This window comes from Sparus aurata, chromosome 4 (genome assembly GCF_900880675.1).
Source record: "Sparus aurata chromosome 4, fSpaAur1.1, whole genome shotgun sequence".
Classification (NCBI taxonomy): domain Eukaryota; kingdom Metazoa; phylum Chordata; class Actinopteri; order Spariformes; family Sparidae; genus Sparus; species Sparus aurata.
The window spans coordinates 36,106,965-36,123,129 of record NC_044190.1 but is presented as its reverse complement, the minus strand read 5'-3'; the positions used below and the strand labels follow the sequence as shown (position 1 = coordinate 36,123,129).

General features: G+C 44.4%; 1 protein-coding gene across 1 annotated transcript; it reads left to right on the top strand.

Annotated features, from left to right (window-relative positions):
• The first annotated feature begins 217 nt into the window (after positions 1 to 217).
• gpib (glucose-6-phosphate isomerase b) lies at positions 218 to 7,518 on the top strand. Its single transcript, XM_030415536.1, has 18 exons — positions 218 to 415; positions 571 to 661; positions 864 to 932; positions 1,277 to 1,396; positions 1,495 to 1,578; positions 1,694 to 1,840; positions 2,360 to 2,431; positions 2,534 to 2,578; positions 2,674 to 2,727; positions 3,329 to 3,389; positions 3,881 to 3,924; positions 4,046 to 4,198; positions 4,335 to 4,464; positions 4,563 to 4,639; positions 5,126 to 5,254; positions 5,555 to 5,630; positions 6,300 to 6,366; positions 7,109 to 7,518. The coding sequence occupies exons 1-18, from the start codon at positions 297 to 299 to the stop codon at positions 7,230 to 7,232; spliced, it is 1,662 nt and encodes a 553-aa protein (XP_030271396.1). The 5' UTR covers positions 218 to 296; the 3' UTR covers positions 7,233 to 7,518.
• Positions 7,519 to 16,165: the final 8,647 nt, after the last annotated feature.

Here is a 16,165-nt window from a genome sequence, read left to right as displayed (position 1 = left end):
TATTGTGCAACTGCTGTTTCTGATCTAGACAGCTTATGCATGTAATTCAGAGGTATTACAGTACTCTCTGTACTGTCTGATGATCTGAGCACACCGCTGTGTTGCTGCCCTGCCAGCACGCACTGTAACCCTGAAGAGGTGTGGCATTTGATATGGTGTGTCTCTTGGAGGAGGGGCGAGTCGTGTATCTGGACTGGGCGCCCTTCAAAAAGCGCTCCCTCAGACCTGCTCGGTCCCACTCAGCCAGGCTAGTTGAGCACAGCGGAGTTACAGCAAGCCCCCCCCATCAGGACATCATGGGACTCACACAGGACCCCAACTTCCAGAAGCTGCAGGACTGGTACACAGCCCACGCTCTGAACCTCAACATGAGGCATATGTTTGAGGCTGACAAGGAGAGATTCAGCAAACTCAGGTATGCATCTTACTTTTACTGGGAATAAATGCAGTATGGAAGGAAATTGTGAACAGGATGCAGGTTTATGTGTGTATGATCACATGGAAAAGCTCTGAGCAGCTTCATTATATAATGCTTTACTTCTTTGCTGATGTCTTTCTGTGTTCTGACAGCCTGAACCTGAAAACTGAGGACGGAGACATTCTTCTGGATTTCTCCAAGAATCTCATCACCGATGAAGTCATGAAGATGTTGGTGGATCTGGTAAACTCATTTTCATTTTCATCTTGATTAACTGTAGCTTCTTAAAACGCTTGAGTAGATTTTCTTATTAGCTTCCCGATCATGCTGTCTGATTAACAGCTGATGTGTGCAGCTGTGAGGTGGAAATCCCACAAGTCCTTGCTGCAAGCTGCAAGTTTTGCAAATTTTTTTTTAATGAACCAACATTTATCTTCCTCTTTAGGCCAAGTCAAGGGGCATTGAAGCCGCCAGGGAGAAGATGTTCACTGGAGAGAAGATCAACTTCACTGAGGTGCTCACTGTTGACCGTGTGTCAGCTGTAACCTGATCCATGGCAGTGTTTATCTCTTGACTTTTATCCCGGTGTGGTGATACAACTACTGACGTAGCATTTACGCCATGTGACATAATGAGTCTTGCACTTAGCTTGCTTTTGATTTGTTAAAACATGAACGTCAAATACAGTAACAGCTGGATATGTCTCATTCTCAGGCCATCAAATAACTCTACTCCTATCTAACAAATTGCACCTTTAAACCAATGATCACCAACACCTTAAGCAGCCAACGGTAACAGATCAATCCCACAATGCTGAGTGCGCCTGTGTTTTGTTTTCCTGGTGCTGTGACTATGAAGGGCCGTGCTGTGCTCCACGTGGCTCTGAGGAACCGCTCCAACAAGCCCATCATGGTCGGAGGCAAGGATGTGATGCCAGAGGTCAACAAAGTTCTTGAGAAGATGAAGGGCTTCTGTCACGTGAGTGAAATGCACCAACAGGAAGATGCGCCAGAGTTTAGTTACGCTGCTCGTGAAGGTTTGATGCAGCTGACGACGATCGCGTTTATCTAATGCAGAGAGTTCGCAGCGGCGAGTGGAAGGGCTACACAGGAAAGGCCATCACAGACGTCGTCAACGTCGGCATCGGAGGATCTGACCTCGTGAGTGCAATTTATGGGAAAGATGTATTTCTGACTTACGTGTACAGTCACAAGCATTCACCAGCTGCAGTCACAGGCTTATCTGAACCTGAACCTGAACTGTCTTGAATTGCAGGGCCCCCTGATGGTGACCGAGGCCCTGAAGCCTTACTCAAAGGGCGGACCGCGTGTGTGGTTCGTGTCAAATATTGATGGAACGCACATCGCCAAAACTTTGGCCCGGCTGAACGCTGAGACGACCCTCTTCATCGTCGCATCCAAGGTAGAGCAGATTTTTTGGGATTTGCTCCAGACTTACATCTCATATCAGAGAAAAAAGATCCTTCTGATTCATATTTCAGTTACAAAACCTTTCATGGACACACCAGTGAAATAAGCCTCCATTTCAGGCAGATGATTCTGGTCATGCCACGCACCATGAGGTGCTCTTTTGAGGCAGCTGAGCCGATGTTATGTCAGCTGACATTCATGTCTGAGTGTCTTTCACATCAGCCATCCAGCCTTGGCTTGAGTGATATGGAGAGCACAGCAACAGCTAAAAGATTAACAGTTATTCCAAAGCGACGTGCATCCATTCAGGAGAACTGCAGTTTCCTCATATTCAGTGGTACATATTTTAAATCACACGCACAGACAGTGAGCTTCTCTATATGTCTGGTTTCTCCTGATGTGTCATCCTGTTCTATAACTCTCCAGTTCCTCCTTTGCAGGCAGAACTCTCCCACGAGTGCAGCAGCATTACATGTTAACACTCTGTTATCTATGTGTTTTGTCTATCAAGACATTCACCACCCAAGAGACCATAACCAACGCTGAGTCGGCCAAAGAATGGTTCCTTGAACATGCCAAAGATGTGAGCGTGCAGCCGCCTCAGACAGCAGCAGCATTTTTTTTTTTTTTTTTTCAAGCTGGCTGACTGATAACACTCACTGAAATCCTCTTTATGTCTCTGCAGAAAGCTGCTGTTGCCAAGCACTTTGTAGCCCTTTCCACAAATGGGGTAAGTCACAAAACTCTATTTACAGGTGAGACCTTCTCACTCGGTGGAGACATCTGATCCTAACCGGGCTGCTTTTTCTCTCGCCTCCCCCTCAGCCCAAAGTGAAGGACTTCGGCATCGACACGGAGAACATGTTTGAGTTCTGGGATGTGAGTGCTCTTTAAAGCAGAGTGCATGCAGCAGGTCCAGTCTCCATCCACAGGCTGCGATAGGGGGCCGTAGGCAGCGGCTATAAATAAGCTAGGCTTTTTGACCTGTGAAGTAGGTGGGACGGACGCTCTGGCCAGCAGCTGCTGGGTAATCAGAAGCCTCTCTCTTCAGACTCAGTTATTATTGGTAGCGACCTTCTCTCTTGCAGAGGTTACTGTAAAGGCTGGGTTGTATCAAAGGTCAGGAGGCTGAGTTTAGTTACATTGTTGGTATTTAAAGGGTAATGGCTATAATTAGGGCCTTTATGTCACAGAGGACATGCTGCCAGTGTTTTGAACTCTTTACATGTACAGAGTTTACAGTATTACTGTCTCAAAAAACTTGAAAGATTGGACTAATGCAAAAGGTCAAAAGAGAGCTTATTGAAGGTGTAAACATTTTTGTCCTCCATCACAAAACATTGGTGGTTTATGATTAATTTCATTATGATCCTCTCGCTGTTATCAGCACCTTCTGTTGTTGTCAGTAAAAATCCACTTTTGGAAGGAGTTTGGCACAAGTCACGAATATATTTTCCCTCTTTTTTTATTTCTCTTTTAGTGGGTCGGTGGTCGTTTCTCCTTGTGGTCCGCAATTGGCATGTCCATTGCCCTGCATATTGGTATGTACCCTGAAAACACACATGTAGTTAAATCAAAATAATTTAAAGCTGCTATGTTTTAAATCTGACAAAATCTGACTTTGGCCCGTCCAAGCAGGAGTATCAAAAAAGACCCCGTAGCAGACACTGGTGCATGTGTAATCCCTCCAGTTTCAATGATGCTAAATGGTTTACGGTCATGCTAGCAGCTCTGTGAGTGCACCGCAGTGCTCTGAGCTAAATGCGCTCATCTGCACTCTCAAAAACATTTAAATGCTGATGTTTAGCCGGTATAATGTCTGCAAAGCTCACGATGGAGCACCTGGTGGAAAAGTCATCACCAGAGTCATTATGGTTCTTCCTCTGGGACCCAGAACGTCTGTACAACACAATCTTGCTGATGTCGGCGTGGACACACACTGCAAATACACGATCAATATCAAACAATCAGTGAAAGTCTTTAATCAATAGCTCACTCAGACAGTTAACTTCTCCGTCTCTCTCCTCATCAGGCTTCGAGAACTTTGAAAAGCTTCTTTCAGGCGCTCACTGGATGGTAGGCGCTCCTCCTTCCGTTCTCTTTCCTCTCTAGTGTACAACCTCCATTCACACGAGTCTTCCTTGAAAGAAGACACAGAATGCATGAATGTAAATTGGCATCCCACCATCTGCTGCAGGACAACCACTTCCGCACCGCTCCACTGGATAAGAACGCTCCCGTCCTGCTGGCACTGCTGGGCATCTGGTACATCAACTTCTTCCACGCCGAAACCCACGCCATGCTGCCCTACGACCAGTACATGCACCGCTTCACCGCCTACTTCCAACAGGTCAGCCTCAGGAGATCAAGCATGAGTATTTAAAAGATGATTTTAAGTTAGCTAGTTAAGGTTCCTCTGATAGTGACACAAGAGAGAATGATATGGTGATATTAACACACAGTTCTGACAAGCGTTTGTTACCCAGGGTGACATGGAGTCAAATGGGAAATACATCACTAATCACGGGAAACGTGTAAACTACCACACTGGGCCTATCGTGTGGGGAGAGCCAGGAACCAATGGGCAGCACGCCTTCTACCAGCTCATCCATCAAGGTAAACGTCACCGAACGATCGTCATTCGCCCCCCCCCCGGGTGCTGTGAATTCATTGATCACTCGTGTCACTAATGCACTCAACTGTGTGCCACTCAGGAACTCGCATGGTGCCTTCTGACTTCCTGATCCCAGCTCAGACGCAGCATCCCATCAGAAACAACCTGCACCACAAGGTATCACTGTAGCAGAAGAACTGTTGGTTTAAAGAAGGCAGATATGATGAAGTTTTTAATAGTATCCCTGCTAAAATTATGATTTTTGCTTCTTTGTTTGAGGGAAGTTGTTTTGGTAAAGTGTTTGAGACCTTTTGAGACCAGAATTGTGAATCAGTGACCTAAGATACTGTTGCAGTAGTGTGCAGCTAGCATGTAATCTTAGATCGGAAAACAGATTTTTGAGTTATCTTCCTTAAATGTCACATATTCGTCCACCACAAGAGCCAGCTGAGGTAAAAGACACAAAACCTTCTTAGACAAAAACATGGAGAAAAGATGTTAAAAATGGCGTCTGAATCTGAAAGGCATCTATTAATATGTCAGCATGTTGGTGTCCAACACACTGACACCATGCTGACATCTTCAGTACATCACTCACTGTAAAAACACACCGTATCTGAACGTGTGTGTGTGTGTGTGTGTGTGTGTTTGACGTGGCTGTAGATCCTGCTGGCCAACTTCCTGGCCCAGACCGAAGCTCTGATGAAGGGTAAGACCACTGAGGAGGCCAGGAAGGAGCTGGAGGCCAGCGGCCTGAGTGGAGAGGAGCTGGAGAAAATCCTCCCACACAAAGTAAGTCGAATCATGAGGCAACGACCGACTACAGAGAATTAACGCTCCGTGCTCAGCAGCTCGCATGACAATTACAACAAACTCCAACGTCAGTGGCGAGACTCAGTCATCTCACGTTACAAATAAATCAAGCCTGACTCGAGGACATACTATCGACTGACTGGAGTGAGAAAGTAGTGCCCCCCAGTGACCATGAACACACATGACTGCTGTATCCAAACCTCAGTAAGAGCTTTAATGAAGGTGTCGTGCACTAAATGGTCTGCATGATGAAATCCCTCCCCGCCTTATTTATTTCAGGTATTCCAGGGAAACAGGCCAACCAACTCCATCATCTTCAAGAAGCTGAGCCCATACACACTGGGAGCTCTTATAGGTGAGAGGTCACAGTGTTTCTCTTCACTTACAGCCACTGATATAAAAAAATCAATAAAACTATTACTGTTTGTGGCTGTAGAGGTAGTTTGATTTAGTTTATCTGGATCTATTTTAGCTCAATAAAAACACGATTTTAGATGCATTTACACATAATCATAGGCATTTCATACACACTAACACATCCATATATTATATGTTAACAAAAACACACGTACGGATAACACTAGTAACACAAAGTATGTAGGCACGACACAGTTAACCAACTAAACAATTAATTTATTCATGCTAGAGACACATTATTGGACGATTTTTCTACCTATTCTCGCTACAATCCGCAACCTCTCCGCTTCTTTCTGAGTGCCTTTGATCCACAATATACAGCAACAACTGACGTGACTATCAAACAGCCCGAGATACATTTTTTTGTACAAAGATCGTCGCAACATTGGTAAAATTCCTAAACCAGCCGGAGCGCTACGGATGAGGTTTGGTCATGATGCTGCACACGGTTGCATAGTAACAGTGTGTTTGTTCTTGGGACATCAGACTAAGAGGTTATATTAGGTACAGCTCCTTTGTGTCACCACTGAAAACCCATTAAATAAAAACACAAACAACCCTCTTTGTGTTTTTGTTGCGTTAACGATAATTCCTTCTTGCTTCACAGCCATGTATGAGCACAAGATCTTCATCCAGGGAGTGATGTGGGAGATCAACAGTTTTGATCAGTGGGGGTAAGAATGATTTTCACACCATAATCATACAGTTTATAAAAAACACTACTGTTTGTTTTGAGCAGTTTTTTCATTTCCTAACCTCTTCGACAAGCGGCAGCCTGCCATCACAACAAACTCACGCTGTTCAGCCAAGATTTATTATTAAAGCCTCCAGACCTCTATTATATATTCTAGTGGAGTTTCCAAAAATACTAAATATGTCAGGCTGAGTTTGGGGGAAAGAAATGTGAGTATAATGATCCGCGTGCCATCCAGAATATTTCAGGCCTGGTCGAGCCATAAAACACCGAGTCTTGGGTTTGAATATTTTACTCAGCGCGGCTTCAATCAAGAGTTGGAAAAGACAGACACATATATTATTTGGGAGACCATGCAGTGGGGTCACTAGTCAGAATACTTGAGCTGACGTGGACTCCACAAGTTTGTGTGTTCATTTTTCAAAGATTCAACTTTTTACTCCCACTGAAAGTATCATTTGTATGGAAAAAACAACTCTGTGACTTTGTGACCCTGCTGTATATCAGGCTGAATATATAAAAGTGGACACTGGATGTTCACAGGCAGAGTGTGACTGTAAAATAAGCATTAAGGAAACACCTGGAACATGTGATTACAGAGTGATACAGTAACTCAAAGTGTTAGTGTGGCCGAAAGTCATCAAAACCCCTTCATGTGACCTTCAAGCGTCCACAGTAATGGACCCACTGTCTCTCTCTTTGTTTGCTTTCTGCCTCATCAGAGTCGAGCTGGGCAAGCAGCTCGCGAAGAAGATCGAGCCTGAGCTGAAGGACGCCGCGGAGGTCCACTCCCACGACTCCTCCACCAACGGACTCATCAACTTCCTCAAGAAGAACTTTGCCTGAGCCGCCCTGAAAACAACTTCCACTTTACTCCACATCATTATCCATCTAATCAGCTCATGAGCTGCATGGACAGGACGACTCGCAGAGGCAGCTGGTCGCTCCCACGCAGCCGAGCTGAGACACTCTGTATGTTTGTGTTCTCATTATGAATATCGTGACTGTCTCCAGCGCTGTCTTTTCTATGTTTTGTTGGCGAAGGGGAGAAAGCTTTTTGTACGAGAGTGTTGTGGAAGGCAGGGTGAAGTGTGCTCTCGCTGTCTTTCTAGAATAAATATCTTTACACAACGTCGGTGTCGGCGTCGGCGTCTTTAATACACGGTCTGATGTACAAATAGATAAACAAGCAAAAACACAGCAGCTGTTCTTTGTGCTCTGATGCACAAAGGCTGTCACTCTCATGATGCAGATCCTCCTGTCAGCAGCACGCCACTAGATGGCATCAGCGAGCTAGATTTAGTCACTGGGAGCAAATCAGCCGCCCAGTAATGGACCATTTATTCAGTGGAACAAAGGGTCAAAGGTCAGTGCATCTGCTCTGTTCCCCCCCGCAAATCCCCAGACGCCACCGCATCCATTTAGAGAGGAAAAACAAACAGCTGGACTAAACAACATCTGGACCGCAGGCCGGCCCTCGCTGGCACTATATTTAAACATCATGAAACATAATTGTGCTTAATGTTTCAGCGCCGTGTGCCCGAATGTGCCCCAGAATCTCTGGTGCAAACACGAAATCGTGCATCATGATGGTAAGAGAGGCTGCAGCATCACACGACACATCACGCGGTGCTTTTAACCACGACGCACCAAAAACGAGATCAAATGTATTCCGCCGTGTTTCGTTCCCCTTCGCTCTCACCGCTGGGTGCCATTACAGAGTGTGTGTGAGGACGAACAGAAAAGTTTCAAAAAAAAAAAAAAAAAAAGGAAGAAGAAGAAGAAAAATCCTAGACCCCCAGACACTGCTGGGTTTTCAATGCTGTTGCCAGGCAACAATACTTTACTTCAAATCTAACTTGTGCTTTTTTATCTCCAGCTCTGAAACAGGATACAGAAGAAAAAGTGAGTTTGGCTGCGGATATGAAAAAAAAAAAAAAAAAAAACCCTCCTGGTTGTCATTTCTCAGAATGTGGCAAAGATGCTCTTTCGTCACCATCGTCCGAAAAAAAGACGCAATTTGTATCCAGGCAACATGTTGACTTCTTGTAAAAGGTGTCACATTTCTGTCAGCTGATTGATGAACACACACACACACTGACTCACTACCTGGAGCCCAGCTGATGAGTTTATGACCCTGAAGTGAACGAGCTGCAAAGGAAACACGAGGAAACGAGTGTTTAGGTTCAGTTCACCTCAGAGCAGAATCAAACAAGCAGCATTAAAAAAAAAAAAGGGATGGAAGAGGTTGTGTGTGCGTTCCTGAGATGTTTGTCGAACAATGGCGGCTGCAAACCCTCACATTCCACTTCATGCTTTATTGGTCTGGGCCTGTCAGTCAATTTTTTTCTTCTTCTTCTTCTTCTTCTTCTTCTCCTCCTCTCCGGCCTGTTAAGGAGCTGCCCCCCCACCCCACCCGGCTCGATCGGGGTCACAACCTGGCCCCCGCAGTGTGGTGGTTGCCATGGCGACGTCACCCCCCTGCCACTTTGGGCTGTGCAGTCCCCAAGTTCACGGCGGTGTCAGACGGAAAGGGTCGGAGCCAAAAGGTTTTTTGGGATTCCTCTGACGCTACAGTCTGCGTAGAGGGCAGGTTTCTCCACGCAGTCCGTATCATTTGTATTCATCCCGAGCCACGGTTGCTGGAAGCAGTTTAGGGGGTCAGCATCCTTGCATGTAAACAAGCTCGGCAACTCGGCCTCAGAGGAGGAGAGAGGCCTGCAGGTCTGCAGCCACTTCTTTTTCAGATTCTCGCTTGAACTTGACTGGAATGCTTTTAATGTGAATTCAACCGTCCTCCCCCTCCCAAGGAGCCTTCAGGGAACATATTCTCTCGGGCTAAACATTAGTCATGCAAACACACACACACACACACACACGGACACATAACACACAACACACTCACACCACATTTCCCATTATCAAACCCAGTGGACAGTCCCTCTTACAGTAAGTTCCCAGTCTGCACTCTGAGGCTGCCAGCAGTGACACAGAAATCCTGTAAGAAGAAAAAAAAAAAAGAAAAAAGCCATCGTGTCGGGCCCAACTTCATTTTTCCCACGACTACTGGAGTTATATAAAGATTAACTTTAGAACGTGGGCAGAGCTTGTCGTGCTGCAGCATAGGGAGCCAGCGGCGGTCTCATGAGGCTGCAGGGGGCTCCAGCTGACCCCGTGCTGCTCAGGCTCGCATTTATTCAGATCCCCATTAGTCAGATCTGTCTCTTAATGCACCGCTGAATGGGACCACACAGAAAACACCAACACACACGAAGGACGGCGTGATCGAACACGATACGTTCCCATGTCACGGCACATATATGGGACCATCTGGTGAAGGGAGAAAGTGTAGCAGCGCAGCATCTCATCTCCCCGAGCAACAACCTTCAAACTAATCTTTTTTATAACGTTTTATTCGCACGCTGCATAACTGAACGATTTCTCCGAGACGTCTCTGACCCGACAGAGCAGTGTTGGGTTTTCTTCGGCGGTTCATCTCTGCCAAACTGCAAGACAGCTGGGCTTGTTTGTCCTCCTGGGACTCCTCTAGGTCACTTATCTGTGCAGACTTTTGAACGCTGTGCACCCAACGTAGGATTTTTATTTTTTTGCCTCCGCTGCCTCTCCTGAGTCCACAGAAACACAGATACACTGACCGACATCTGGCTCTTATTCAGCATAGCAATGTGAGAGATTGAAAAAAAACAAACTCCCACGCTGATTCCAGCCTCTGTTGGTGTACTGGCGACTACAGTACATCATAATGTTCACAGTTACAGTGACAGTTGCTATCTCACCATTTCCATCAAGGCTGTTTCTGTGTGCGATGACATATTCGGTGCCAAGCAGGCGCCACCGAGCGACTGTGGGGTTTTTTTTGTCAACATCAGTGGATGTAGGATGAATTATTTTGACCTTCACAGCTGTTTAAGGCTGTTTGATGGATGTGACTCATCTCGGTATTAATGAAAACACGTTTTTTTTCTCTCTCGCAGTGTAATATTATAGTTTATTCAGTCTTCTAAATGAGTGAATCACCCACCTCTGCACTGTGACGCACAAAAACAAGACACTCGATAGTGATATGGTCTCTACAGGCATCTGAATGGTTTGTCACGGGTCAAAGACAGAGTTTCAATTTGGCAACTTGATCCTGCAGAAGCATCCGAGTCACTTCAATCACGAAGCAGAATTACTTGGGGAATGCAAAGGCAGGGACGATGGATCCTACACTTCCCATGATGCAATTGGCATTAGACCTTCAGCTGTTTAATGCAACGATTCAAAGTCTCACGTCACGTCATCACTGTTACTTTCTGAGCTCCCTCCGGAGACACAGAAGACGTCACACAGCTGTTTCCACAGTCTGAGCAGATCGAGTCACTTCCGTGATGTGTCCGTCAACCTCCGCCAGGGTGCAAACCACACACAGACCTGCAGTAAAAATGGAAATGTGTTGTTGATAACTTGATTTCATGATTCGCTAATGATGAATCCGGGCGATGGTGAGTGGTTTACTGTCGTTTTCTGTCAATTCAGTTTGATTTCAAAAGGTTTTAACCTTCAAAAGTTTCAAAAACATTATTATCAAAGCACAAATGTAAAATTTGTCCACATACTTGGACAGAACACAGTAAACACTGAAAATAACTGATATGATACTACAGGCAAAAACTTTAATAGGTCAGTTCACCCAAATACATTCTCCCACTTTTCCCTTGTTGCATCCAGTTTCAGATTCAGCTTTATTTTGCAAGCTTTTGTGATAACTGCCTCTGAGACCTCTGCCATCACGACACAATGAAGGGCCCTGCACACCTACAGCTAATTAACATTATGGGTAAGGGGGCTCCTAAGTTCTTCTATGTATATATATTTACATATGTGAAAAATACAGTTATAACCTTTGGTGCATAATCTGATAAACTGTCTCAAGGGCGGTCACTTGAGTCGGCTGAAAGCTTCAAGTTTGAACATTTTTACAAATCTGGGTGTGTGGAGTGAAAACAAAATGATCTTACCAGACCTCTGAGGCCGGCGGTCCTCCATCTCCACAAGAGCTGGTCAAGGTCAAGTTGCATTGTGGGTAATGTCGGCACCAGGTTGTTATGAGAAAGATGAATGCATTAGATGAAAAAGTTCTGCTGTCCGTCGTCTAACAATGTTATAAGTGAGCAATGCTTCACTGTCTGTGGACCTTTGTTGCACATCATCCCCAGTTTCTCTCTCCCTTTGTCTCCTGTAATCTCTCTAATGCAGGCATACAAGCCTCTAAAATATATACAAGTATGTCTGAAAATGGTACAAGAAGCTCTAAGAAATTAACTTTAGGGACCCAAGATTACTGCCCTCCAACGAGGAAAGTCTGAGTGGAAACATAAATCATAAATTCTATGTATTTTCCAGAGTAAACCACATTGCTTTTGAGTTATTTAGATGTTATTTTTAGGCACTTTGAGCAACAAATCAACAAGTCAAATTTGATTTTGACTCTACAAGCTGCAGAATGTGATTCGAAACACACGTTTTGTGAAGTGACTCGACACTACGATATTTTTATGTGAATCAAGTTCGATTTGCTCTCAATATTCTCGCTCTGCAGCTCGACACATAAAACGCATCCCTGTGTTTTTTCTCCCAAAGAGCTGAAATGATGTGTTTCATCGACTGAGTCGAATCCCTGTAATTAAGTCCTGTACTCTGGATTGCTAAAAATAAAACTCCGCTGTACGATGAGCGAAGAGTCAGACAAACAGGGGTAGCGAACAGGAGGCAGAACATTTTTTTAGTAACAGGAAGGAGGACAAAGTGTCAGTAACCAAAGATTCAGAGTGTATGAGGTAATCCTGTGGCCAGCATATTTTCACTCATTTCCTGGCAGTGGAGGGGACCTGGGTGCTCCAGAGGGAAGGTGTTCCTTTGTGCCGTGTAACAGAGCTCACCTCACAGCCGATCCCCCCCCGAGGCTCCGATACCTCTGCACAACACACACACACACACACACACACACACACACACACACACACACACACACACACACGGCTCCCTGAGTCACAGGGTGGAACCCTCACACACATAAAGGGCGCTTTGTGCCCCAACTCATGGAGCTGACAACCAACACCAGAGAGGCTCCTCACACTGAACACCACTGTTCAGCCAACAGGAGGGCTCAGTAAGTGGGCAGACAGCGCTTTCATGTACACCCACACACAAAATGCAGCTCCATCTCTGACTATCTGCGTATCAGTGGCTTATAAATGAGCTGCACCTACTGTAATTGAAATGCGAGACTGAGAGGGTGAAGAGGGGTGTGCGTGTTTTGAGTTTTCTTTCTCACTGCAGGTGCAGGAGCTATGAAAGTGTCCTTACCTCATGTTCCCTTTTTCCTTCCTTTATGAAAGTCACACAGTCATATCCATGAGAGAGAGGATGACTTGATCCTCCCCCCCCCCGCCCGCCGCCTCCCTTTTGGGAATTGAGCCAGGCAGCAGAAATTTGGCAAACAAGTCGTAGCCTTAAAAAATGTGACTTCTTCTTCCTGTGCTGAAACCCACCCACTCACCTGCAGGATCTGCAGAGAAGATGACAGCAGCGCCGCCTGGAACATGTTCCTGTATTTTCCATCTGGACAGTCATCCTCGCACAATCATTGTTCTTCAACATTAACAATCAAAGCTGCTATAATCAATAACAGTGGTTTAAATAACTAATGTAAAAGAGGATAGCTGTAATGATGAGCCCACAGAGAATTATCATCCAACGCTGCAGTTCCCCTCGGAGCATTTTAGTGCCTTTCGGTCCATTGTTTTGGTTTAATGGCGCACAACTTTACTGTTTTTTTACTTTCATCTCTCTCTGAAGTGTTGATGTCAGCTGCAGGAAACAGCTGTTTCAAGCTAAAAGCTCAGATAAAAGCTGCATGCAAGCTGTCCAGATGCAAACATAAGAGGGAGTTAGCGGTTAGCGCAGCAGAGTATTAAGAGTCAGATCGTTTTTTTTGAGGAGGTAGCGAGATTAAAAAAGGGAGCTAATAAGAAACTTTATTTTTGAGTGAGGTTTGTGAACAGAAACAAGACTCCAAATGAATGACAAGGTTTCTCCATGATGGCTAGATGTTTTTTTTAAAAAAACACACAAGCTATCACATTATAGGCAGAAGGATAGGTGTAGGACCATGATGCACCTGGGTGGGGAAACTAATACGTTTTTTTTTTCATGTTTGTGTTACTTTGACCTGCTGATACGAGAGTTTGAAGCCGGTGCAGTTCATTACCACCACCTGAAACAAAGACATACTTTAATTTAACTATGGAAACAAATAAGGGTCATTAATATGACGCCTTCACAAACGCCTTCACAAACTCATAGATTTAAACATTCAGATACGTGCACGCAATTTCTTCTCGCAGCCACATAAAAGCCGGCGTATATTATCTGTAAACATCGCTCCACAAGCTCAGAATATTAATGAGAGTTGTTTGCTTCCATGCTTATTTATTAATTTCAGGTCAAAAGTGCTTTGTGATGCATTTTCACACGCTGCCCTGTGCTTCCCTGTCTGCCTCCTCAGTGAGCACGATGTATAATGTGATATTAATTAACTTGCCTGGTTGCGTAATGACCAAATATAATCAAAGGAGATGAAAAAAAAATAATTGGTCTCAGTGATTTATAGTATGGCCAAATCAATAAAGTGAAATAAATATTGTTCGAGCTTCTCTGTGAACTCCAAACCATCTGTGATGACATCTTTTATGGATGTGGATTCAGTAAAAAAAAAAAAGTCTGTGGAAGAAGATTCACACTTTCATGTTTGACATTAGGTCCAAACCTCCTGTCATCAGCCCACTTTATGCTCCAATTAGCCCAAATATGACACAATACAGCGCCACGGGGGTGCGGTCTCCTCATTTATCTCAACGCTGATCCAACAGTTTTGCACAAGTTGTAAAACCTGTGAGCAGTTTAAAAGCCTGTCATAAAAATAAAGCAGGGAACAGGAGACAACTTTAAAAAAATGTGAGTTAAGTTACAGTCGCACTTATCTTGAAGTGCTCTGCCTCCCTCCACGGACCTCCCCTCGCTATCTGCTCATCGGGCCTGTGTGGTATTTCCAGGAATGTTTATGTGTTGGAGCAGTTTACCAAAAGCGTCGGTACCAAGGGAGCTGACTCAGGGGGCTGTGTTCTTTATCTCCTCATACCATCATGTTTGTCGTCGTTAGTTTGTCTTTTTTCCGTCACAGTTTACTGGATTTTTTTTGGATAAACTGTTTCTGATGCTGCATATCTCCTCCAGGCTTCATGTTATCTGACCATCAGAGACCCCAGAGCTTCATCCCAGGAGGGGAGAGTCCATCCCGTTACATGATTCAACATTGCGTGCTTGGATGTAATCAAACATCAGTATTTCACTGTACTGAATGACGATGAGCACACACTTAATGTCGCTAATTATGATTTGGGAAAGTTTGTGTTGTAGTTTTTAATTAACAGTTATTCATCCTGTTCATCATGTGGCCGCTCAGAGGGCCGTTTGAGGACGCTGGCTGTCATTAACTGCAATATAAATAAACTTTGACAATAGTGAAGTGCAGTTTGTGAAGCGGCCACGTTACAGCCGAGCGGTCGTAAAAGGAGCACAACGAGCAATCCGACTGTAATCCATCGATCTCAGGACGATCGTATCGAGGAGACGTGTCAGCAGGAGACATTAAAAGCTTCAGTGCGATTAGAGAGAGTGAGGGAACTTCACTGCTTATAAAGTTGTTGTTTCTTTCACTGTTAAAGGTGCATCACGTAGTTTCGGAAATAAAATTTGTTTTCATGACACGACATCAAACTGCCGTGCTTTGTTTATGTGTGGCGGACCCTGCCACCTTTCTCGCTTCGAACAGTGTTCTGGAGACCTTACTGTCCTCTTTTATTCAGAAATGAAAAATTAATATCTAATAAGTATTTCTGAGTTATCGGTATTGCGCAAGTTTGAATTTCTTCTCTAAAACCACAAAGTGCTTCTTTAACAGGAAGTTAGAGATCGAGGAAATAAATAAACGAAAACACGACCTCGTGAATCTCTTGAATCGTCTCCACATGTCCGTGTCTGGAAACTTTGACTTTACGTCAACTTTCACTACATCACTCTGAAAGCGGCACAAGTTTCATTCCAACTGAGTAGAAGAAGTGGAGAGAAACAATCCTACAGAATGCAATTATCTTTCTAATTTGTTTAAATGTCCTAATATGTTCAGTGGTGTGATTTATGGTTTAATAAATGCTCTGAACATCACAGTATAAATGTAGATGACTGTGAATATGATTTACTGGAGTGTAAAGTCAAACTGTGAGTATTATATTGAGTCAATAAGATAAAACTAGTTAAATGTTGGTCTTACTCCTCAAACATAAATTGCACGCTTCTTTCTCATTGCTTTTTTTTGTTACAGTTCAGAGTAAACGACCACTGCTAACAATCCCTTTTGTTGAGAACTAGCCAAACTAATGTTTAACAGCATTATTTGCTAACGATACTGTAAAGCAACAATCGTGAAAGGAACAGTATAAGTTTAGCGCTGCACGTACAGCAGAGGAGGGAAAGTCAAAAGTGCAAAGTCAGCCTCGGCACCTCGGTGACTCACGAGTTAACACGCTGCATCTTGTCTGTTTTGCCCTGTTACAAAGAGAACAGTGTTAAAACATCATATAATAGGTTCATCTAAGCTAACTGGCTGCTTGCTTTCAGCTTCACATTGAGCTCGTGGACACGAAGTTGAAAGGAAA